Source organism: Clytia hemisphaerica, unplaced genomic scaffold (genome assembly GCF_902728285.1).
Source record: "Clytia hemisphaerica strain Z4C2 unplaced genomic scaffold, Clytia hemisphaerica genome assembly, whole genome shotgun sequence".
In the NCBI taxonomy this organism is placed as follows: domain Eukaryota; kingdom Metazoa; phylum Cnidaria; class Hydrozoa; order Leptothecata; family Clytiidae; genus Clytia; species Clytia hemisphaerica.
In genome coordinates, this window is record NW_027104240.1 from 239169 (window position 1) to 262569 (window position 23401).

General features: G+C 38.4%; 2 protein-coding genes across 2 annotated transcripts; both read right to left on the reverse strand.

Annotated features, from left to right (window-relative positions):
* Positions 1–780: 780 nt before the first annotated feature.
* On the reverse strand, positions 781–6453 carry LOC136816281 (uncharacterized). Its single transcript, XM_067072611.1, has 3 exons — positions 3904–6453; positions 1386–1498; positions 781–891 (listed from the first exon to the last, which is right to left on the reverse strand). Exons 1-3 carry the CDS (start codon positions 6120–6122, stop codon positions 878–880), a joined length of 2346 nt encoding a protein of 781 aa, XP_066928712.1. The 5' UTR covers positions 6123–6453; the 3' UTR covers positions 781–877.
* A 106-nt stretch (positions 6454–6559) lies between these two features.
* LOC136816279 (histone-lysine N-methyltransferase 2C-like) lies at positions 6560–20887 on the reverse strand. The gene is made up of 22 exons (XM_067072608.1): positions 20870–20887; positions 20507–20586; positions 20285–20333; positions 19849–19937; positions 19189–19609; positions 18722–18884; positions 17982–18589; positions 17230–17544; positions 17012–17107; positions 16555–16851; positions 16103–16284; positions 15711–15875; positions 14533–15370; positions 13716–13900; positions 13214–13485; positions 12224–12991; positions 11851–11924; positions 11563–11610; positions 9290–11408; positions 7496–9032; positions 7058–7151; positions 6560–6814 (listed from the first exon to the last, which is right to left on the reverse strand). Exons 1-22 carry the CDS (start codon positions 20870–20872, stop codon positions 6560–6562), a joined length of 8658 nt encoding a protein of 2885 aa, XP_066928709.1. The 5' UTR covers positions 20873–20887.
* Positions 20888–23401: the final 2514 nt, after the last annotated feature.

Below are 23401 nucleotides of genomic sequence, written 5' to 3' on the forward strand. Positions count from 1 at the left end.
GAAGACAAGAACAAAGTCTTGAGAACCATCACGACATACAAAGGCCCTCCTTCATCCTATCGAGCAACAGAAGACCTCACAATTATTGAACGATTGACAATCAAAGAATTTAGCAAGAAAGCACGCGAGCTCAATGCTCAAATGAAAGACAAAACTATTCAGTTTAAAGTCAGGGGAAGCCCCAGAACAAAATTATACCTAAAGAAAACTGTAAAAACAAGCATTTGTAAAAAGATAGGATCTTAGAGGCCCACGGTGCGCCTTGAACCTCAATCCTTTAATAAAATAAATAATAATAAAAGTATATTAGTTCATAATTATTAGTTCAAAAATAAGGCAAATCAGCTAAATTCTTTGTAATAATGCTGAGCTTTGAATACAGAGAAACTGATTGTTGGTACAAAAGTTAGTTTTGAAAGTGAACGGCTCTCAGCATTTTTCAAAAATGGAGACTAAGTGAGAGAAGAAGCGAGTGAGAGATTTATAAGATTTAAACAGCAGAGTTTATCTACTAAAAAAGCGAAGCAAACGAACTATAGACAACTCTCTCTAGTTCGAATCTCTATTATTCGTATCTTCTGTACAGTAATTCGATCTAAAATATTGGTCTCCTTAGCTGGAAAGTGGTTTAAATTACTCTCTCTGTAATGCGAATCCTTCTCTAATTCGAATGAAATGTTTGGTCCCTTGAATATCGAATTAGAGAGAGAGTAAACTGTGTATAGAAATTATGTTATAAGTAAAAAGAATGAACTTACAGGGTAGATGTTTTCAGTATCGGAGAATTTTTCCAACAGGTGTAGAGGAACATGGCCAAGCTCTTGAAAGATGAGATTGCCAACACGAAATGTATATTCTTTCTTCTCTAGATCGCTGTTCATCTGAAGCATTCTAAAAATGAGATTGCGAACTTGCCTTCAACATTTAAGCGTTAAATTCAGGTCTAGACTCTCTTGAGAGAGGGTTTCAATAGAGACAGCAGGTAGGGATTTATACCATTACTAAGACTTTCACTTGTTTGAACTTTTATTATTTGACTCTTTCTATAATTCGAACTAATTCGCATTCCACGTAAACGAGAGACCATCTTTAAATATTTTCTATAATGTGAATCTTTTTTGTAATTCGAACGTCAACTGCACGACAACAAAGTACAACAAAGACGAACGGAAAATGAAATAGGCTACGCAGCGAGTTTCAGCCAACCACGTTTCCAATTTTTCACTAGCAGGAAAATCCGTTCTTCTTCGCGGGTTGTCTACTGATACGTAACTTCACTATTAGCTTATGTACCTGTACAGTATTTACGTCTGTTGAAAAGTTAGGGTTTTAGTTAATTAGTTCAATGAGGGAAAAAATAATAGGTCAGTTATTTCAAATCATACTTTGCAATTTGTTTTGTAACGTCGCGTTCAATATAGACTTTTCGGCGGACGGTAAAATTACGAAGTTCTTCACTGGGTACACCAAACATCTTGTGTTGAGGACACAAAATCGTCTAAATGAAGAAAGAAATGGGATCATTTTTTTCAAATGACGTATCTGAGAAATAACAAAAAAGGCTGCAACTTTTGATACCTTTCGAATCAGATAGCGTTTTTGCGCTCGTTGAAAAGATAATCACGAGTGGAATAATTTCAAATAAAAAAACCTAATTTTATTTTGAAAAACGAAGATGAAAAATGAAGAAGAAAAAGTTCAACTTCTTCCCTATTTGAGCTATAAATACCAATTTCACAATAATAAAATTTAAAGCTTAGCTCATCTTCATTGTGAAAAAAATTTTCAAATATATTTATTCAGTCAAAAGTTATGGACCAAAGTCTTGGCCTGATTGGGACCAAAAAAACAGCAAAAAGCAGCAAAAAGTACCCTTTTTTGAGGTCAATGAGCTGCACACTTAAGTCAATATCTTTTGACTGAATAAATATTTTTGAAATTTTTTTTCCCAATGAAGATAAGCTAATGGAGCCACCCTATTGGTTAGATCTGACGTAATATTCGAACTTTCGTTTCGGAGTGTTCGTTTGGATTCTGGGAAGAATTTATCATGAAATGAAATTATTCGTGCAATCATCTAACGTACACACTGTAAATTTTCGCGGAGATTACATTTCGCGGATGGGCCCTTTCCAAATTCCCAATGGGACTTAATTTCGTGGATAACACCAAAATTCGCGAAATCTGCGAAATCCCATTAAAGTATATTCAATGAAATCTGACTGATTTGAAGCGGTTAACTAGAGCGTTTCTGTCCGGGGGGGGGGTACTAGGGCAAGACGGGTTACGGGGATGCTCCGCTGGTCAGGGTACCTTTTCTAACCTCCACGAGTCCCAGGTAGGGTCGTAAAAACACCAAAATAGAAAAATCAGTCCCTCGTAGGGTGCCTTTTTTTGGAAAATTTGGGGAAAAAGTAGAAAATTTTGGAATTTCAGTCCCATTCAGGGTCACTTTTTTCGCAAATTTCGAGTCCCACGTAGGGTCCATTTTTCGAACCTCAGCGGAGCACCCCCGTCGGTCGACAAGGGTAGTACCCCCCCCCCCGGGGTTTCTGTGTTATAGATAAGACGATCTTTCCATGATAGAAAGGGCAAAATTAGTACTCATAGGGGAGTGGTTATTCTATATCGTATAACAAAGAGAAAATTATTTCTTGAAGGAATTAGTAACTGGTTTCAAGTAGGGGGGGGGGGACGAATTTCATTCATTTTTCAAAAATCGTTTTTATATAATTTATAATTTCCATTTATTTAGACCTATCTTTTTATACATGTTATAATCATTTTGGGATTTCATACAGTTCATTAAAATTAAGGTCTGGAAAGGGGCCTGGGATTTAATATTCGGGGTATCCTAAATACTGACTCTTGTTACTATTATTATATTTTTTCTCAATGTTTGATAAAGAGAACTGGAAAAGAGTTTATAGGAATATGATATACTCTAAATAATTAATAGAATTCTCAATAAAAGTTTTTCTTAAAGCAAAAGTTTTCGTTTTTTAATTTTCTTCTTCTTCTTCTCTACTTTAGCTACTAACAAGTAATACAAGGAAAGAAGGGAAAACCATTTTTATGTGTTTTTCATTATTATTTCTTCTAGGGAAAATTTGAAGGAGAGAAAATTGTTAAGGGGTGCAACAGATAGAGAGAAATGGATAAATCAACTGGCCAATCATTTGCTGAGAAAACCGATGGGAGGAAAAATTAAAAGAAAGAAAAAAAGAAGAATCAAAAGGAAAAATATGAAGAAAAACGACTTGAAGTTGTAATAATTAATGTTCAACAAAAAATTGTGATAATCACAAATATGCTAAAAAGAAAATGTAAAAGAACTTGCAAAGAATTTGTTAATCAAAACCTTTGGTTTGATAATTGGATTTGTTTGTCTGTTTGTTTATTTGTTTGTTTGGTTGGGTGGAACGTCAAGAATGAAAAGCAATAATGGAAGAAAAGTCAAAATTGAGGTATGCATTTCTTATTTTTATTGGTATCTTTTTTCTTTCAATTTTTGCATCTTATTTGACATGTTTTGAAATTTGAAATTATGGGGCATCTTATGTCAGTAGTGTTGAGTGTTAGTGACTGACTGGACGTGATCCTGGCCGGGAACATTTCTTTGGCTCTGCAGGGATTCAATGAATCATTTAAGGGAAAAGGAGAAACTAGGTGGGTTAAGAGTGACATCTTTGGTGCAAGACACATTTTTGATTGGGTTAGACAGAGATACAGTTGGTAGTGTATGGTATGGCAATTTGTAGACATTTCATAACAGTGATAGCTACCTAAGATTGTCAAATAAGTAGTTTAGTGTATTGACGAATTGTTTGTTGCAAAGGATAAATCATTAATGCTAGCATCTCCTTTCTAACTTGAAGAAGGGGAGACCAATTTAATTCTTACCTTATCTTTGTAAAACTTGCATTGAGCTTGCAAAGCACAACAAAAATGGAAGACTTTCTCACAATGCAGTCGTTGTTGAGGTCCAAACGTGTGCGAGCAAGTGATATACTGGCACCAAACTTGCCACAGTGAGCACATTTTATTTGGGAAGCGTATTTCTTTGCAATGTCAACTTTATGCAGACCACCGTTCAATGCTTCGTACACCTCGTTGGACCATAACGCACAGTTGAGATGGACCCATTGATCGACGTCATAATTCAAGAGTCGCGACGCCTGTGCCGTTTCGCCGTCCCCGACCAAATTGCAAAGCATACAGACACGATTGTCCTTTACATCATCCGGTAACTTTAGCCTGACGTCATACTTATGCATCAGTTTATACAAATCTTCACGTTCCAAGCGTTTCCTTTTAGTTTTCTTATCAGCATTGAATGGGAATTGCCAGCGTTTCCAACGTTTTCTCCAAGTAGGTTCCTGTTTAGATACTTCCATTCCCGGCGCGCATTCGTTACCTCTAACTTCATCAGACGAGAGAGGAGGAAAGTTATGATTTTCATCCAGACAAAACATCGATGCAGCCTTCACTGCATCAACCAACGCCACATCATCATCAACAACATAGTCCACTTTCTTTTGATACATATCTACACATTCACTACTACAAAATGCTAACTGGTCTGAATTGATCACATCATTTTGATCGAATAAACCTTCACTGATCTCCTCGAATCCTCGATCAATGTAATACACTGTATGTTGCAAGGATCCGTAACAAAGATTACACGCTAATACTTTCTGAAGTTCATAAGGTAACGATATTTCCTGGTGATCGACCACCTCTTGAGTTGCTTCAGCCACGTCCGCCATCACTTCGTCCTCAATTCGTTCAGGACTTGCGAAAAGTGGTATATCATTCAATAGTACCGTATCCTGATTACTCAAATCCGGTACTTTCTCTTCAACAGGCGGAGGTTCCGGTTTATCGCCGTAAATATCGTCGAAACCTTCGAAAATACCGTAACCGAAAGTCCCGACCACGTCTATGGGTTCTGTTGATTTCAGCATTCCGATTGGTTGAACGAGCGGTGTGCTAACTTTTGCATCCGGTTCACAGAGGGGAATTTTTGGTGTTATCGGCGGAGGTGTGACAGGCGGCACTTCAACTGGAGGTAGTGGAGTTGGTTCAGGCGGTTTCTTGGCGGCAAGTGTTTCAGCTTTCTGTTGTGCTAATTTCGATTGTGCTGCTTTTTTAGTTGTCTTGATCGCAATGGCTTTAGCATGCGCGGCTTTTTGTTTGATTAACATTTTCTCTTGAATCTTGGCAGCTTTGGCTTGTTCTCTTAACTGTTTCTGTTTTGCTCTCTCTTCGATTCGTTTTTGTTTCTCCTGTTCACGCGCGTTCTTTTTTTCCAACAAGGCCTTTTCGCGTTCTTCTTTCTTCTTCAACTTCAGTATTTGTTTCTTTTCCTCAGCTTCTTTCTTTCGCTCGGCTGCTGAAATGAGTGGGATCTTAGGATGTTCTCCCACAGCTGTCGGTGGAACGGTAGAATCACCTGAGAACATTGGATCAGCATGAGGCTGTTGTAAAGTTGATTGTTGTGGTTGGGTAGCTCCACCAGATCCGAGTAAACTGCTGACTGAGAAAGCTGATTTCGGTGGTTTAGAGGTGTTTTCATTTATGTGAGGTTTGTCGTTCGAAGTTGGTGATAAAAGGTTTGCAGCTGTTTGTTGTTGAGTTTTATTTTGCATGGCATCTAAAGCGAGCTGGTGTAGTTCAGGATGTGAGGCGAACGGATGGAGTTTGTCTATGGAATTAGTAGGTGACTGTAAAGACTTAGCTGTTTTTGAAATTTTGGGTGATTGATTAGGCGTTGTTGGGCTTTGTCCGGACGATTTTTGCCGTAATAGTTGGGAAGGATGAATGGGGACTTTGTCAGGAAAGAACATTTGTTTCTTGGTTTCTTGAGTTATCGGAGAAACGTCAAATTTTGGTGTTTCCTTGTTTTTACTGTCATTTCGCATGTTTTGTTGGTGACGTATAAAGCTTTGTTGGATCTCTTCAATTTGCGTCGGTATGTGTTGATTTTTGTTGAATGCGTGTGGTGTTTTCATTTGAGGTGACATGATAGGGGAGGGACCTTTCATGTGGCCTGCGGCTGGTGACATGATAGGTTGCCGCGTGGGTGGGGCACCAGGTGGTGAAGGGTGGTTTTTCATCTATACTGTGTTGGACTATGTGTGATGTCACTGGAGTAGTAATTGAGGAGGTTTCTACAACCGTTGCCACACTGGTGGTAGAAGTGGGAGGTGTCTGATGTATACCCATCACTTCTTGCCCCGGATCGAAGGGAGGGACGGGCTCTTGACCGATTTGCTGTAGTTTTTTCATGGACGGTGACATCTCAGGAACAGGAAGTTTCGGTGGCGGCATATCAATCGGGTCCGGAGCAGCCTGCTTCTTCTTCGGACGGCGAGGTTTGGATTTCTTTGCCGTAGCCGGTTTCGTTGCGGTTGCTTCGTCCTTGAATCGAAAGAAATGGGTTAAGAATAATAATCATCTTTTTCATTCAGTTGACAGCCCATACTGTTATGTAAGGTGAAAGTAAACATATAATCAGTGACAATTTATGGCGTTTATCACTCGAAACTATTTTCTAAGCGATTAATTGGAAAAGCACAAAAAGCTTTACCTCATTTCGACTAGTCTGGTGTACGATTTGTGCCATCTGGTGTTGAACCTCCCTCATGCGAGCTTGCATTTGTTGCTGAAGGTGCATCCTTTGGCGTGGAGAAAGGGCGTGTATCCATTGTTGATATGCTTGTTGCGTGATCACTTGTTGCTGGTACATGGCGTTCAGTTGAGACTCAGTGAATTGGATACCCGTTGCTGCCATCCGGTGCAATTGCGCCTGGGTAAAACAAACGGTTTTGAAAGTGATTTAATAGGGAAAATCGTTGAATAATGAAAATAAAATCTAATTTTCTACTTGTGTGTCTTTATATGAAGAATTGCTACTCTTATTTTTATTTACCGGAAGTATTGTGCACAATGAGCTCTCATCGAAGCGGGAACATTTATGGAACGGTCATCGCTATCGAATTTGTGCGTTATAAATACTACATCAAACAAACAAAGATATAATTTGACAGACCTGTTGTTGATTGAACTGTTGTTGTAAAAGCATCATTTGTTGTTGAAACTGTTGTTGCAGAACGTGTAATTGTTGCGAAGACATCTGCTGAAGGCTATCAATCAAAAGAGAAGAAGCTTACTCAAGGGAAGCACCGAATATGTTAGATTATTCAAGAATGTATCTTTTTATCAGGGATGAACGTACTTTGTTTGAACTACTATTCATGATATGCACCATTGCAATGTCTTCCGGGGACCCAAAAGCTGATCGTGGTCACTTGCAACCAAACAGCTGTTGGGTCCCTGGAAGACATTGCAATGGTGCATTTCATGAATACAATTTTTAAGGATGGGGAAACCTTATCCTCTTTTTTTGCCTCTGGTCATTCCTTTCTAGGAATTGCAAAATGAGCAAGTTGAACCAAATGAAACAAACAAAAAAGAACATAAACTCTACCTTAATTGTTGAAACTGCGCTTGAAGTTGGAATTGATATTGCTGGAATTGCATGATGAGAAGTTGATGTTGGTAAACGAATATCTGGTGATATTGTGGTGTTCCTGGATGAACGGAAATCAGCTTGCTATCAGACCCTGTCGATGGTTGCGAGGTTGGTAGACCAGCGGTCGCTGTTAGGGTTGATGATATTGCTGATGAAAGTGTTTTAGCTGTCGGTGATTGGTTTGTCTTTGTAATGCTATGGGAAGCATTATGATTGGAAGGTTCTGATTTTATTGCTGTGGTAAGCAGAGATGGCGAAGATGTTGGTATTGAAGAATTTGGTGGTTGATTTGCAGAGGTTTGGACGGGCGTACCCTCCCTGGCAGGTGGTGTTTTGAGATCTGGTGTTCTTGAGTGTGGACGTTTTTCTGGTGTTTTCTGCTGCTTTTTAGTTACCTTTGGTTTCTGATCTGTCACTTGTTGTGGTGTTGAGCTTGGTGGATAAGGATTTGGTGTCGAAACAGGTAATGGGAACACGCATTTCCAAGGTTCCATGGGAGTATTAATGGCTGATTGTTTTGGTAAGAAATCAGAGAGAGGCGCTGTACTGCGGCCACCTATTGGCATTTGGTCCCTTGGAAAAGCTGAATAGTGACCAGGACGTTGTGGTAGCTCAGGATTGTGGCTATTTATAAACATAGGACTGCCATGAACTGAGCTTGATGCTGGATAGGAAGGCATAGAAGAGGGTGGAACAAACATGGATGATTGCTGTTGGTAGTAAGACGAATGATGTTGACTCATACCCTGTGAAGCTGATCTGGATAATAAGTTATTCATGTATGCACTGTCGGGAACGTTACCGAGTGGGGAGAAGTGTGAGGTGGGATCACGTGGTACTCTTGGGGCTTCCATACTACCAGAACTTGGAATTCGATCTTGTGTAGTAAACTGTTGGTCACTGCATGATTCAGGCCTTGAAGGGACAGTTGTACTATTACTATTTTCATCCATACTACTTGCAGATGGAAGACGTTCGTTAGAGTCTGTGGGCGCATCGTCATTTTCCAGTCCCATAGTACACATAGGTTGGTTGTCAAGGAAACAACGGTCCTCGTCATCATCAACTAAAGATGGTAGCTCAGTGAAGCTCTCATTATCACTATCACTATATCTACTATGAAAACAACCACGCCCAAGTATCTCTTCTTCGTCATCAAAACAGCGCCTTGGCCGAGAAAGAAACCTGGTTCTGGTAACAGGGAAAATATCTTCATTGTCATTCAGTTCTTCATACGTCGAAAGCTTTTTCTTATCGGTAGGTGTTGTTACACGCTCGTCCGCTTCTGTTTCCGCGTGGCCCGATGAAGCTGATTCTTTCGTTTGGTCTACAGGCTCATCATTCTTCGTTGAAATAGTTGAAGTTTCTTCTGTATCAGTTGACTCACTAAAGCCTCTAGAACTTTTAGAACTCGAAATTTCGTTTTCGTCCGTCATGGCTTTGTTTTCAGTCTTCTTAGTTATGTCTTGTTCGTTCTGCTTTGCGGAGTCATCTAGATTTGGAAAATATACTTGTTATTTACATGTTGTTGCTACAAGGAGTTAAATCTCCAAAACGACTAACAGCTAAAACATTATTGTCAAATAAAAGTCCAGATGAGTAAAAAGGTTGAACTTAAATGAATTAGCTTTGGCTGAAAAAAAAAGGTGTGATTCGATGAAGATAAATATTCGGAATTTCCGATAGTTAACTTTCTTGAAATTGATATTCAAACGAAAACAACTTAGTGTTGTTGAAAGGGATACAAACCTGTAGTATTTGGAAAGTCGTCATTCGAAGTGCTGTCGGCAGCTATCCGACTAATTTGGAATGAAGCAGACTTTGGTAATGTTCCTTGCATGTTTGACGAAGGTTTCGATGGTGCTGGTGGGGGTTTTTGTGCTAGAGGATTGGCAGGGACGTTCGGTGGCTTCACCACGCTTGTAGGTGCACCGTGCGGGTGAGCTGGAGGCATCATAGCATCTTGATGAGGCAGAGGTCCACCTCCTTGATGCATCCGGTTCCAGTCGTATTGTTCAGGGGGTACACCACCACGATAGCCAGTCGAATGTTTGAAGGGCTCCTGTGGTTTTGGATGGCAAGGCTGTTGTTGACCCATACCATAGCCTTTAGCAGCATACTGTTGTCGTATGAAGGATTGCTTTGCAAGTTCTGCCATGAGGTAGATTTCATGGGATGGGGGAAACTGACCACCACTGGAATCAAGGTGACCTTGGCTCTTTCGATACCTCATGAAATATTCCATAAACATCTGTTGGTAGATGGCTGCCTCCGGTGAATTTGCACCAGGAAATTGACCCATACGTGAGGGAGGGTAGCCTCCATGGCCACTTGCACGACTATCCGGTGGGAAGGGTGGGTAAGATTGGCCTGGCGGATGGTCTCCTGGTCTTTTTTCATTCTGTCGTTGCTCATACATCATTCTGATGAGGCGTTCTTGTTCCTCACTTTCAAGCCCTGTCAAGTCTTTGCCGTCTGTAGCATTTGCTTTAGCATGATCTTGACCGTACGCATTACCGGCAGCTTGTTGCGCCAGTTGCCATTGGATGTACTGTTGCTGCGAAGCCATGTATTGTTGTTGTTGCTGTTGGAATAAATAGGCTTTTTGTTGTTCAGCACTACGCATGCGCATCGGGTCTAAATGTTCGTAAGAAGCGAAAGTATCTGGTAAGTTGTTACCATGCATTCCTTTGAGGAACTCGTTTCTGGACATGCCGTGGTGTTGCGGAGGGTATGGTTCGTTTGGATGTAAAGATGAAGTTGTTGGTCTGTGCGGCACATTAGAAGGGATTGAAGACATTACTGTTGTGGTGGTAGCGATTTGACCAGAGCTGAAAGCAGATGCAGGTCTGGCGATTCCCGATGTTGGCGTGGGATCCATAGAAGAGTTCGGCGTAGATGCCGGAAGAGAGGTCGACGGTTGGATCGTTTCTGGGTTGCTGGCTGCTTTGGCCTTCAACATCAAACTGTGTTGTAGAGCGTCTTCAGCTAATGAGGAGTTCATGGTGGCGTTAAAACGTTGCGAAGGGTGCATGGGGTCTGCTGATACACCTACCATTGTTTTGGATTGGTTCAAGATGGCTTGACGTTCTTGCTCAAAGATGCGTTGCTGTTGGAGAATCTTCCATTGTTGTTGTTCTTGCTGCTTCTTCTCCGCCATTTTCTTTTTCTGCTCTCTCGCTAGTTTGTTCGCTTCGCGTTCCTGTTTAGTTAACTTCGGTCGTTTCTTTTTCTCCTTGTTTCCACTGCCAGGAGCGGCATCGCTTTTGTTGGACGGTGAGTCGCTGACAGGGGTAGCAGGGGTGTGAGGCGTAGACGGTGTGTTTGGAGGATAAGGTGATTGTGTCCCTCCAACACCAGGAACAAAAGGTGAAGTAGGTGAGCGGATAACATTCGACAGCGAGGATATAGCGTAGGGTGGTGAGATTTTTTGAAGCAAAGGTGATAACTGTTGAGGCTCTGGAACTGTTAGAACAGTGGCACCAATCGGTGTTTTATGATGTTGAGGCGTGTGTGGTTGCTGTGGTGCTGAGTGGGGAGGTGGAGGAGGTGAGAGTAAGCCTCTACTGGCATCAGAGGTTGACGAGGGCATTGGGAGATCTATAGAAGATGTTGTGATCGTTTGAGATTGGATATCATCTGAAGGTCTTGGTTGTTGTCGTTGGGGTTGTGTCAAATGTGGGTTCACCATCATTTGTTGAGGATTGAATTGAAGATTTGTGGATGAAGTTGATGTTGGCAATGGTTGATCATTAGAGTTGGTGGCGAAAGACGTGGTTGGGTGAATTTGCTGAGGTGTCGGCTGTTCTTGAGAAATGTTTGTAGCAGTGGCCGTTGGTTCTTTTGTACTCTTTTTGGTTGTTGTTTTCTGTAAAACAAAACAAATAAATGAATGAAGGAAGGAAGATTCCAAAACGAAATGTCAAAATTAAGAAGAGTCAGAACTTCATTTTGTTATTTCTACTCGCCTCCTGAACGTTCTTTGAAGTTTTTAAATCTTTTGAAATGTAATGTAAAAATACCTTTTTCTTTGTCTCTTTTAACTTGACACGGTTTTCTCGAGCTTTGATCTAAAATGAAAAGAGAACTGAAATCGATAATTTTCCATTCCTTCATTTTACTTAATTTTTCATAGTATATCTCAAAGTTAATACTCATACCAATTACATTTTGCATTTTTTTATGCCAGTTTTCAAAAAGAATGTAGAGACTATAAAAGATTTCTACCAGTAAATGGTTTCATTATGCACGGTTTGTATCGACGATTTGCCTTCACTTTCAAATCATCTGATGAAAGTCTATCCACTTACCCTGTATGGTTCACGTTGTTCTGTTGGCAATTTCCTCCACAACTTTGCAATAGCACGTCCACGCGCTGGCCAATCTTTAAGAAAGAAATCGGTATTAATATAACTAGTTATACTCGACCCATAAAAAAGAAAATTAGAAGAAATGCGAAGGTGCAGTATTAAGATCTTTTAAACGAAAAGTTAGAGTTTAATTTAGCGTTATTGAATGTACAGCTAGATTTAAGTAGACAGATTCTTCGTTGAAGCAATCGAATTGTATCCGAATCAGATCAAGTTAACGTTGAGTGTTAGCCATTAGCGTACGAGTTGTTGGTAGTAAAATAAAGTCGGACCCGTTCTCAAGCATATAGTCTTAGATAAGCTTTGGTTTTACCTCTGTAGTTAGTGTCTAGTTCCTCCCTATGTATCATGTTGGCATAAAGCACGGGTGAGATGGTTGCATTTTCACCCATCTTTTCATCCGCTTCCCATTTCTTCAATTGTTTTTGTGTTTGAGCATCAATCGGTGCCGATTGTTGTCCACCAGCCCTGCTCTCTTCTGCAAACGGGCCAAGTTTGAAAGGGTCCATGCCAGTTGGGGACATTATGGGTGGTGATTTCATTTGCATCAACTGTTGTTGAGGGTGTGTGTGTATAGGGTCGAAAGCAGCTTGTAAGAGGTGATGGTGTGAGTGTGGTCCTCCCATCGGCCGTTGTTGCTGAGTGGGAGGAAACATATCTAGAGGGTTACCACCAGGAATACTACCTGGAACGGAAGTCGGTGCCCCTGGGGGTAGGGCTGTTTCCAATTCGATACCAGCTAAATATTGAGCCATTTCGTGGCCATCGACGTGAGGTAAATGTTCTGCTGAGCTGATCATATCTATTGGTGGTGTAATCATTTTTGATGTGATGGTGGGTGAATTGTCGACTTTGATTTCCAAAGGATGTTGTTTGGCCAGCAAGTCTACTGATGGTTGACTGACATCAACGGATAACGAGCTTGTGGGAATAACACTGGTGCTGATCAAATGAGAATCTGGTGTTGATACATTGAGTGAAGAAGGTGTTATATCGGTTGATGTTATAGGGTTGAGACCTTCTCCTCCAGTGGGAAGTTGAGTGTTGACTGTCGACATATCCACTGATTGGGGTGCAGAATCTGTGAAAAGAGACGAGAAAGATTTAAAACAGAAAACAAACAAAAACCAATACGATTTTCTGCAGAGATGACGTGAAGTTTGCTTCAGAAGAAACCTCCATCCATGCACAATTTACAAGACTCGGGTTCTAGACTTCAACCCTCTTCAACTCTTCAGATCTAAAAATAAATTATTTCTCTCTTTTAAGAATGGATTTAAACCACCAGGGAGAAAATACTCACCATGAAAATCAACTTCCATGCTACTTTGACCTTGAACAGGCATTTCTACATCGAAAGAATCAGTTTCCATTGGTATATCTGTGTCCATGAGGGCCGATTCGGGAGCCGGTGATTCCGTTGGTAACATCACTTCTTCGGTACCTGGTTCTTGAAGGATTTCACTATCAGCTGATTGGTTTGGGTCCATTGGAAGTGGTTCTTGCCCGTCTTCAAGCTGCATTGGTGGTTCGGACGAAGGTACAACTGGCTCTTCTGGAGGCGCTGGTGGAAGACTAAACAGGATGGAAAAAATAGTAAGTCGATTTTAGATTTCACTAAATCAGCTTTATCTTTGAAACCGTTAATTTACCTCATATTTTGTTTTCGTTTTTATAAATCTAGCTCGGCGAAAAGTTAAAACACCATGAGCCGAGCACATATAATATAGATATAAAACAAATCCTTCATGTAGACAAAAATTCTAAAAAGCAGTCTCAAAGGAATTATGCTAAGGTAAGCAAACCTTAATGATAAGTCAGTTGGATCGGGAACGGAGGGTCCAGTGAAGAAAGAGGCCATCAATTTAGCATCACGCTTTCGTCGTTTTTCTTTCTTTTCTTTCTTTGGACGTTTCTTTTTCCCCTCTTGGATGTACTCAAGTTCCAAGTGCAAATGTCTTTCCAATAAGTTGACGCCGAAAAACTCGAACTGAATGAAATGAATAAGAAAAGTTAGGCATTGGTAATGAATGATTTAAGGCTACTGTATGGGCAGAGTTTACATGATGATGCCTTTTTCTCAAAACAAATTAATCAGAAATGGCATTGAATAAGATAGGAACGTTAAGTGTAGAACATTAATTCGACTCTACAAACCAGAAGAGCTTACGTGCTTTACAAGCTCGTTTTTCAATCCTTTAGATGTATATATGGTGAAGATCAGAGATCTGACCTCAAGGAGAGAAAGTGTTGAAAATACTAAATAAAATAAAGATGAAACATAAAAAGGCACTAATATTTTTATAATTATACGTTTTTTTCCATTTTTTTTTTTTTTTTGAGTTTTATATGTAAAACTTTTTAAAACTTGGGAAAGGCGTGAATCATATCAAGAATTGTGCTGAAGAAGAAGAACCCAAGAACGAAGATGACACTATTCCTAATCGTACAGTGGCAAAAGCAAAGTTCTCCATGGGAGACAGAAAATGGATTTTGCACAGTAAATTTAAGAACATAATTATTGTGAATTAAATCATTAAGAATTTCAAGACGGAAAAGCCTCTTTATATAATTCAATGAGGCAGTAGAATAGCTATCAAAAACACAGGGGAAGTTACTTACCGGATCTGTAGCATCTTCCGGATCAATATCATAATCATCCAACAACAACTCGTCCGTTTCCGCCGTTGTATCCGGTGCAATCATCTCCATATCGTCCTCTTGTTTGACCTGCTCCGGTGACATTATGTCCGGTTCTGCAGTACCTAACAACGGCTCTGACGACGGGATAGCGCCATCCAAAAGGTCTTGAGAACCTTCGATAGGCTCTGGTAACGTTTCAGAGGGCGGGGCTGAAGGCATATCTGGTTTATCTACAGATTGTTCATCCTGGTTCTCAATAATTGCTTGATTGCTTTCATCAGCAATGCTCGCTTGGTTACTTTCTTCAGTTAGCGTGGCTACGAATAGATTCTTCTCCTCTTTCCTCCGTCTTGCACGAGTGCTACGAATGTGTGGAGCACGAATAACAAGACTTTTGATTTGTTTTAAACCGTTTTCTGTTAAGTGGAGTCGTTCTTTCAAAGTATCATCACAACGTAATTTACTACGCATCATGTTCAAGTCAATATCAACTACACCACTATCGTCACGTACGGCGTTTTGCGGTACTAGCGGTAACGCATCTTCGGCCGCCCGTTTCTGTTCCCGTAACGCCGCTTTTGCCATCTTATCCAATTTGACATCTTTTAAAGTCTTCGTTTTCTTAGGTTTCTCGTTTTTATCGTTGCTATTTAAGGCTTTTCGTATGCTGACTTTAGTTATGACACTTGATTTGAGGCTACTGTAGATACCAAGGTGTTTGGTCTTTGGTCGGCAATGAACGCAATGGTAGGTCATGGTGCAAGCCAGTTTGGCATCAGATTCTGAATTCAAACCGTCACATTCTGCATGTGCCCACCTGAAAATGATTGATGGTAAAATCTTTATTTGTAAGATTGCTTGATGAAAGCCAACTCGTAAGTATTTTAAAATAAAAAGACTGATAGGTGATAAAACAATTTGAAGGACATTTCAATATTGTATCGGTACGGTCAGGTTGGTCAAGTTACCGTTAAAACCTTAACAACCGTAACAACCCAAAGGTCTGCTCAGCAACCAAATCACTTTACTATAATTTTGAGATTATTCAAGGTAAATACAGCAATGAATTTCAAAGTGATCGAAAACAAGTGCTACCACAGGAAAGTTTTAATAACTGAAATTCAAGGCTCAAATGAGAAAGACATGAGAATTTATACCTGTCACACTTTTCGCATTGTATTACCAAATTATTGGGCTCGTAAGGATATGAGCAAATAGAGCAATACTGTTCACTGGAGCATTGTCCACATTGACTGTAATTGCCCATCCAAGAACAACCGTAGCCTGGCTCCTTAACACCACAATCCTCACAAACTGCACACCTATCAAACACAAAAAGAAATTTTCTTATAACGTTTTTGGTTAGACTTAAAGATGACGTCTCTCCTTTTTGATAAAAAACTAAAAAGGTCCAAGAACTTTAATTGTGGTATGATTTGGACGATACAACACAACCTATACAAAATAAAATAATCTAAAGATTATCGCGTAGAAAACTATCCAGACATTTAGCATGTACAAAATAGGTGAATAATTTATAAAAGAATACCATTGGCACTTCCATCCTCCAACAGGTACTTCTTCCAGAGGCGGTTGTAGACAATAAGTGTGAAAACTGACATCACAAATATCACAAAGGAGTAGATGAGCCTCATCAGCATTTAGACCGCAACCTTCACATACTGTGCAATCGATGCACCTCCAACCACGACTCAATATCACCTCGTTTACCTAGAAGAGGAAGAAAAGAGAATAGTAGCCAGCAATGAGTTTTTCATCGAAGCATCTTTGACAAGAAGTTGAAGGAATTCCCAGTTTAATTCTTTGAAAATGACCAAGAAGTCCTAGATTAGCAAGATGTCGTTGCAACATCTACTCAAATTTATTTATAATTTAAAAATTCATGAACACCTTGCGATAATATTATCACAATAAATAGAGTATGATTAAAATACACTACACTCCAATTATTGAGGAATTCTGAAGAATAGCAAAACATACCTTTACATTAACACAATATGGATGAAAGCATTGTCCACACTGCACGCAACCGATGAGGTAACCTTCACGCCCTTTACCGAAGCTACCACAACACATGCACACATCTTGTTTCAGTGTAAACTCATCTTTATTAGAGACAATGAGTACAGTAGAGTGTAAACCGTCTTCGTTATCTTCCTCTGTTTCTTCGAAGTCATCTTCGTCTTCTTCTTCACCCTCTTCACTCAAAATGCTGATGCTCTCTGGTGCTTCCTTTGTGGAAGAGGATGCAGTAAGGTTTGATGTCGAGTCTGGTAGCTATAGAAACGATGGGAAAGTTGTTTTTTTTATTGATTGTCGAAAAAAGTTATTCCATCAAAATTCATGCATGATTTTACACGATCAAAAAAACTTTTTGACAACTTGAAACTTTTAACTTTGAACAGATTTGAAAATTGAGGTAAAAAGTAAAAAATACCTCATCAATTTGGATTACAATTGGTTTTTCTTTTTCAAATTGGGTTACACTTTCAATGCTTCCATTACGGTTTCGTTTTTTACCTCTGCCAGGTTTCTATAGAAAAATAGGAAAAACTGAATAAGAGATTAAATTTCAAATCTTCTTCAGAAAATCTCTCGAGCTGCTGCTGTGCTAAACAAAAGACTAAATTTAACAAGTCTATTGAAATAACTCACGTGTAGACGCCTTGATTTGGTAGGACCTTTCCGATTAACCATAGGGAAGAAATTGCTGTTTGACGGTTCAGCCAGGGATTCACTCATCACACTACTGTAGGGAGAATCCACGGTAGATTCGCTGTATTTTTCACTTTCAAACTGTTCTAAGTCGTCCTGCGGAAGGTTAATTTGGAGGTGTGGACTGTTATTATTGTTAGCTTGACACGATTCAATGAAGTCTTGGGAAGCAGCCATTGAGAAAAGCTCTGCTTCCTCCAAAGTCAATTTCTTTTGACCAGATGCAAGAAGATCGTAATCATAAGAGTCATTTGTCTGTAAAAGGAAGCATAAATTAGCACAAATTAGCATAAATTTAGCAGCTCTATAAATTAGCACAGGCCACTGAATATAAGAATGTTGTGAGGCATTCTCCAAGTAATCAGGATAAAACAGTAATAACAGAGAATAAGTGATTCACATTCCACTAAAGCTCCATGCCAGCTTCAGCATTGTCAAATTCCGCAACGTTGTTAAATTTAATTAAACTTGACAATGCTTGTCTTTGAACCAAGAACAGGGTCGCAGGGTATCGAACCTAAATGTTAGTGCATTACTGTGGAATCATTGCAAAAGCCGCAAACCTGAGGAATTTTGCAGCACTTTGCTATTCAACTTTCTGAATTGATGTACTGTTAAAGTGTTGTTAAATATAATTTTATTGATCTTCGTAATGTTTTGAGATTTAAAAGATGCAAAATAATAAATCGAACCTCGTTATTCATCATATCCTCCATCTCAACGTCTTCCATCATTGCATGGTTTTCATTTTTCACGCATTCTACACAAATATAATTATCCTCAATACCATCTGGGTCGCAGTCCCTGTGGACGCATTTGAAACATTGAGAGCACTGCATCAAAATGGAAGAACTACAAAGTCTGACAGCACGATTACAGACAGGACAACACTGACCCTTCTTGCGTTGCTGGTAACATCGGTCACACAGTGAAAAATTATTATGCCACTTGCAAGAAGGTCCACCACCTGGCCTTGTAGAGCCACAATCTTCACATTTACGACAGCTGATGCATTTCCAAGCAGATTTAGGAACACTGGTAATGGGTGGGTTCAAACAATAAGTATGGAATCCTTTATCGCAATTATCACAGCACAACATTCGGTCTTCATCGCCTGGTTGTTTACAGCCTTGACAAAGTTTACAATAGCTACACTGCCAACCCATCCGCACAACAGGTGTTATTGGAATGTGCATATCCACACAGTAGCTATGGAAATGGTGACCACAACTCGTGCAAAAGAGTTGAAGATCCAAATTATCAGTTTTCCCGCAAGCATCACAAGAAGGATCTGCATTAGCTAGAACAATGAAATATTTATGTATTGCATATAATCAAATTGTTACAGTTTAAAACCAGAAAACAGAAAACTTTCTACCTTAACAACTGGCCATTCCAGGCCGTATTACAAAAAATTTAAAGAGCCACTTACTGAGTTTTTCAGTTCTATCCAGATGATCAGGACAAAGCAAGTTCATGCTATTTATATCTTGGAATGCTCCAGTGCTTGCACAACAGGCATAATGGTATATTTTGGTACAACGGTGAACTTGACATTCTACACTTGCTCCGTATCGATCACAATGGCTACATTTCTGTAAAGTAGAATAATGCAATATATTTTCAATGATGTTGTTGGATTGCAGTTACCTTTTTAATTTTAACAATATGCTCTTGTTCATGTTTTGACCCCTTATTCTATCAGGAATCTTATGGTAAAGAACTAGTGCAGTTGATTAGATTATGCTGTTATTATCTGCATTTCTTTCCATCATCAGAAAGCAGAAAGTACCTGTTGTTCAACAAAGAAAATTTGCTACTTGTCTATACAAAGACTCCTTATGTGCATATGCATAATTAAATCGTTAAGATTTAGAATGATTTTTCACAAAGTATTACCTTTGTCAGAGCTTTGGCAACAGCTTTGTCTACATTTTCAAGGTCACATGAATCATTTTGTGAGACACCTGCCGACCATGCGGCGCAACAATGATGTGCAAACAGATTTTTGCCTTTAGAGTCTATAATATCATTAAAATCTTGTACATTTGCCGTCCCAAAAGTGGTCATGTCAGGAGGGAGAGTCAAGTCAAAATCATTATCTTTTTTTCTCCTCCGTCTTTTAACAAATGATTTTTCTTTGATATTCTTCTGGTTGTCACTGGATGAAACTTCACTGTTTATGTTTCTGTCCATTTCTGTTTTCATTTTCTCTTTGATCTTCTTTAAAGTGCTTGATGCCACTGGGTATTTAGTGATCTCACCGAGAATAAGGGCCATTTCTTGCCCACAATTGCAGAGTGCACATATTTCAGAACTTCTAGAAAAAGATGTGTAGATAGCAATATTAAAAAAAAAGAATTACAAGTCTGTGAATTTAAAATAGTCAATGCATTTTAATCTTCCGTAGTCTTTTAGAACAAGGTTTCAATCAAATTCAATCAAGGCTTGAATAAACCGGAATGCTTTTAGTCGGATCAAAAAATCATATTTCCCCGCTAAAGCAACCCTTATTCTAAATTTATAATGGGTTGAAAAAATTTACTAAAATTATCTTACTCTTCTGCTTTGGCTGGTGAATATGTTGCTGCGTCAGAAGATTCTTCATTCATAATATCAGACATTGCAGTGCTCAATGGTTCAACAATCTGAATAACAGTTTTTGATAGAAGATTTTTTTATAAAACTTTTAAAATTGGATTTTATGATTTTTAGGACTCTAACCAGGATTTTGAAGTTCACCCTTAGGGTGAGGAAATGCCGGTACCCTTGATTTGCCTTAATAGCCCCCACTCTGAGGATATCTTCTTGTTGAGTTGGTGTAATAGACATTTGATCAATATGATAATAGGGGCTGCAAGCAGGGAAAAAGACAACAACCAGTTCACATTGAGTACTAAAGAAATATTTTTTTAATGCATATTGTTTTTGTTTTGCTTTTAGGATAGTGTGATGCCAAGGAAAGAAAGCCTGAAAACAATGAAGAACAATTTACCACTTGTGCTTCTGGGATATCTGTAATTCCATTGGTTGAGCATGGACAGCTAAAATATAAAAGACGAAAATCTTAAATATAAATTTAGAATTATAAAGGAAAACTATTTTTTATTTATTAATGGATTGTAGATTATAATGATTTCTTTTTAAAGAATTTGTTTAAAGTTAAAGTTTGAAAATAATAAAGTAAAAGTGACAGCAAAATAATGCATCCCTTAACCTGCTACTATTTCCATTTGATTTTCGCGTATTTTTTCGAGGTCGACCAGAGCCCATTGAATCTTCTGTCATTTCTTTAGTCTATACAAAAGAAAATGAAAAATTGAAAGATGATAAACTCAGTATACTTATATACTTGTACCTATTCAAATAGGCTATCAGTAAAATTATGTATGCAAACAAATTTTGATAGAATTTGAGCTAGATTGTGATTTGGTGCTTGTTGAAAAGATGGCATATGGAGGAGAGGGATATGTATCATGTAAAAAGATTTTCGAAACAAAGAACATAACAACTCATAAATGAAGTTAAAAAAAGAAGAAAACTTATTCTGGTAGGACCATGGCAAAGTTATTATTGTTACCATTTTTTGTATCAGTAGTTATCTCAAATCTTAGAAAATTATCACAGTTGATTGATACGAGTGAAATGGCTGCTTTTTGAACGTGATCATCTTTGGACTGTCTAAATCATTCAAACCAACCACCCTCCCCCACTTAGTTAAAATAAGAAGGTTTTTCCCACCTAACCCATTTGAAATCCAAAAAATTATTTGATAATGTAAAGTTGTAAAGTAATCTAAGGGTAATTAAAATATAATAGTTTAAAATATTTAATCTGGGTTAAAGAGAAAATGTTTATAAACGTTCCGGAATGCTCATGAATGTCCCAGAAGGTTTCAGAGCACTGCCACTGGCGAAGAATCCTTTGGGTGCAAAGGTTAATAATGAACTTGTTCAGAACATTCAGGAACGTTTCTGAACTTTAGGGAATACTAAGAAACATTCTGGGACATTCCTTAACATTCTAAGACGCTCATTAACTAGTAAATGAAGGAAACAATGAGGAGCGGTTTATAGCGTACGACTAGATTGTCAATTTTCATGAAAAATTCCTAAGAAGCTTTCAAAATATTTTTCTCAGCATTTCTTGTCATGACCTAAATGTTTTAGGAAAGAATATATTTTGAAGTACCATCATGTGTACCTCCTCTGCCCTCCTTTAACCTTTTCATGCCTCTCATCAGCACAGCATACTGAGATATATGACTTCTCTGTTACAAGCCAGAGAGGCTTTTTCCAAAGGAATTTTCAAAACACTAGAAACACTTTGACAAATTACAGCAGATTTTATTTCAACATGTAAGAATTGCACAGACGACCACGGCAAATGCCACTGCACCCTTTATAGATTATCTCCATAATAATGATAGATACTGTAGGTACTTATGGCTGACTATCCAAAAGTTCACTCAAGAATCAAACATTCCAATATAGACCTTTCGCAAGACCAAGATGCGATGTCATGTTGGATAATAAAACTGAAGCATTAAAAGATTTATATATCTTATGAGAGAAAAAATAGTGCACACTTATATAATAATCATGCATAAATGTGTCATTGGAGTTTTTAACTATCCAACATAACATCGCCTCTTGCAAAAGGGTCTATCTTAAAGGTTCTAATAGTGCTGTATGATAGTCAGGCAGGTGGGGTCACAAATAAAATGGACAGGATGTGAACATATCAAATTATTTACCTGATGTCCCCGATAACATTTTAGGTCCCAATTGACGTCATATAGGTCCCAGCTAACTAAAAAACTCTTCATAAATGAAAATCCAATACCACCATATTAGAAAGCTCTCAAAAATCGTTATAGAAGACTTCTAAGTGGAAAAAAAAACAGAATAAAAAAAATAAAAAAATAAAAATTCTGCAAAAAGGGCAATTGTGACGTCATCAAAATTACAAACTGTTATAACTTTATAAACAAATTTTCAAATGTTGATCCTGACTTTTTTCTTAATTTATGTCAAAATCCACGTTAATTGGTGTATAATATGTTCAAATTTTCTTTCATAAAATTTTTCGTTTTGCTTGTGATATCATCAAAACATGAATGTTCCCGGACGTTCCCGGTAAATAATTTTGTGTTCTGTTGATGATTTTGTGATCACAATGGTCAAATTTATTCAAAACAATCAACAGAAGTTTGTTCGCAAACTTTGTAAGTAAAGCACTTTTTTGTGTGACCCCAGCTGCCTAACTATAAACATAAAATCCCATTTCACTAGCCTTAATTAAGACTACACACTATTACGCGTATGATTATTGGAACAAGCTCGGGACTCAATGGAACGCTTTATTGTAAATTCTCAATCGACTAAGGGCCTAAGTATTCCCAGATTTCGAGTCGGCTTGGATCATAATAAGCCACTTGGAACTCAATCTCTCGAAAAACGAACTTGGCCACTTTCGATTTCATATTATCAAATATAAACAAAAACAAAAGTAAAAAAAAACCGCTCTCCTTTAACAATCCTCTCCTTGGATTTCATTCAGAAAAGTTACTCCGACTACGAGTCAATAAAAAAAGGGTCGGTAAAAAGAAAGAGTACTGTAAGCTATGAACTACTTATTACTTTGCATTAAAAAGGAAACGAAAGTATTTGTTACCATTATTATTCACTATTTTTTTTATAAGCAACGAGTAGCAGCCTTAGGCAAGGAGAACAGCTACCGAGAGATGCTAATAAAAAATATTGATTGTAGGAAAGTTTTGTCTTTACCTTGAGTAATAAGTAATATATCAACCTTATTGGCAATGATTATGTGTTCAGCCTGTACTGTTAGCTACTAGGGTTGTGAGCTGACGGGGATGTTCTGCCTGACTTTTGACCCTCAGAATAAGGACCTAGAGTGGGAATAAAAAGAATGAAAAAAGAAAAATTTTGTGAAATTTACGACCCTTTTAGGACTAATTTGACTAAATTTCGATCTTTTTGGGGGCAAAAAGTTCAAATTTTCCTATTTTTCTGACCCTTAGTGGGACTGAAATTAGATTTTCTGATTTTTCCAACCCTCAACACAGTGTCAAAGTCCAATAAAGGTA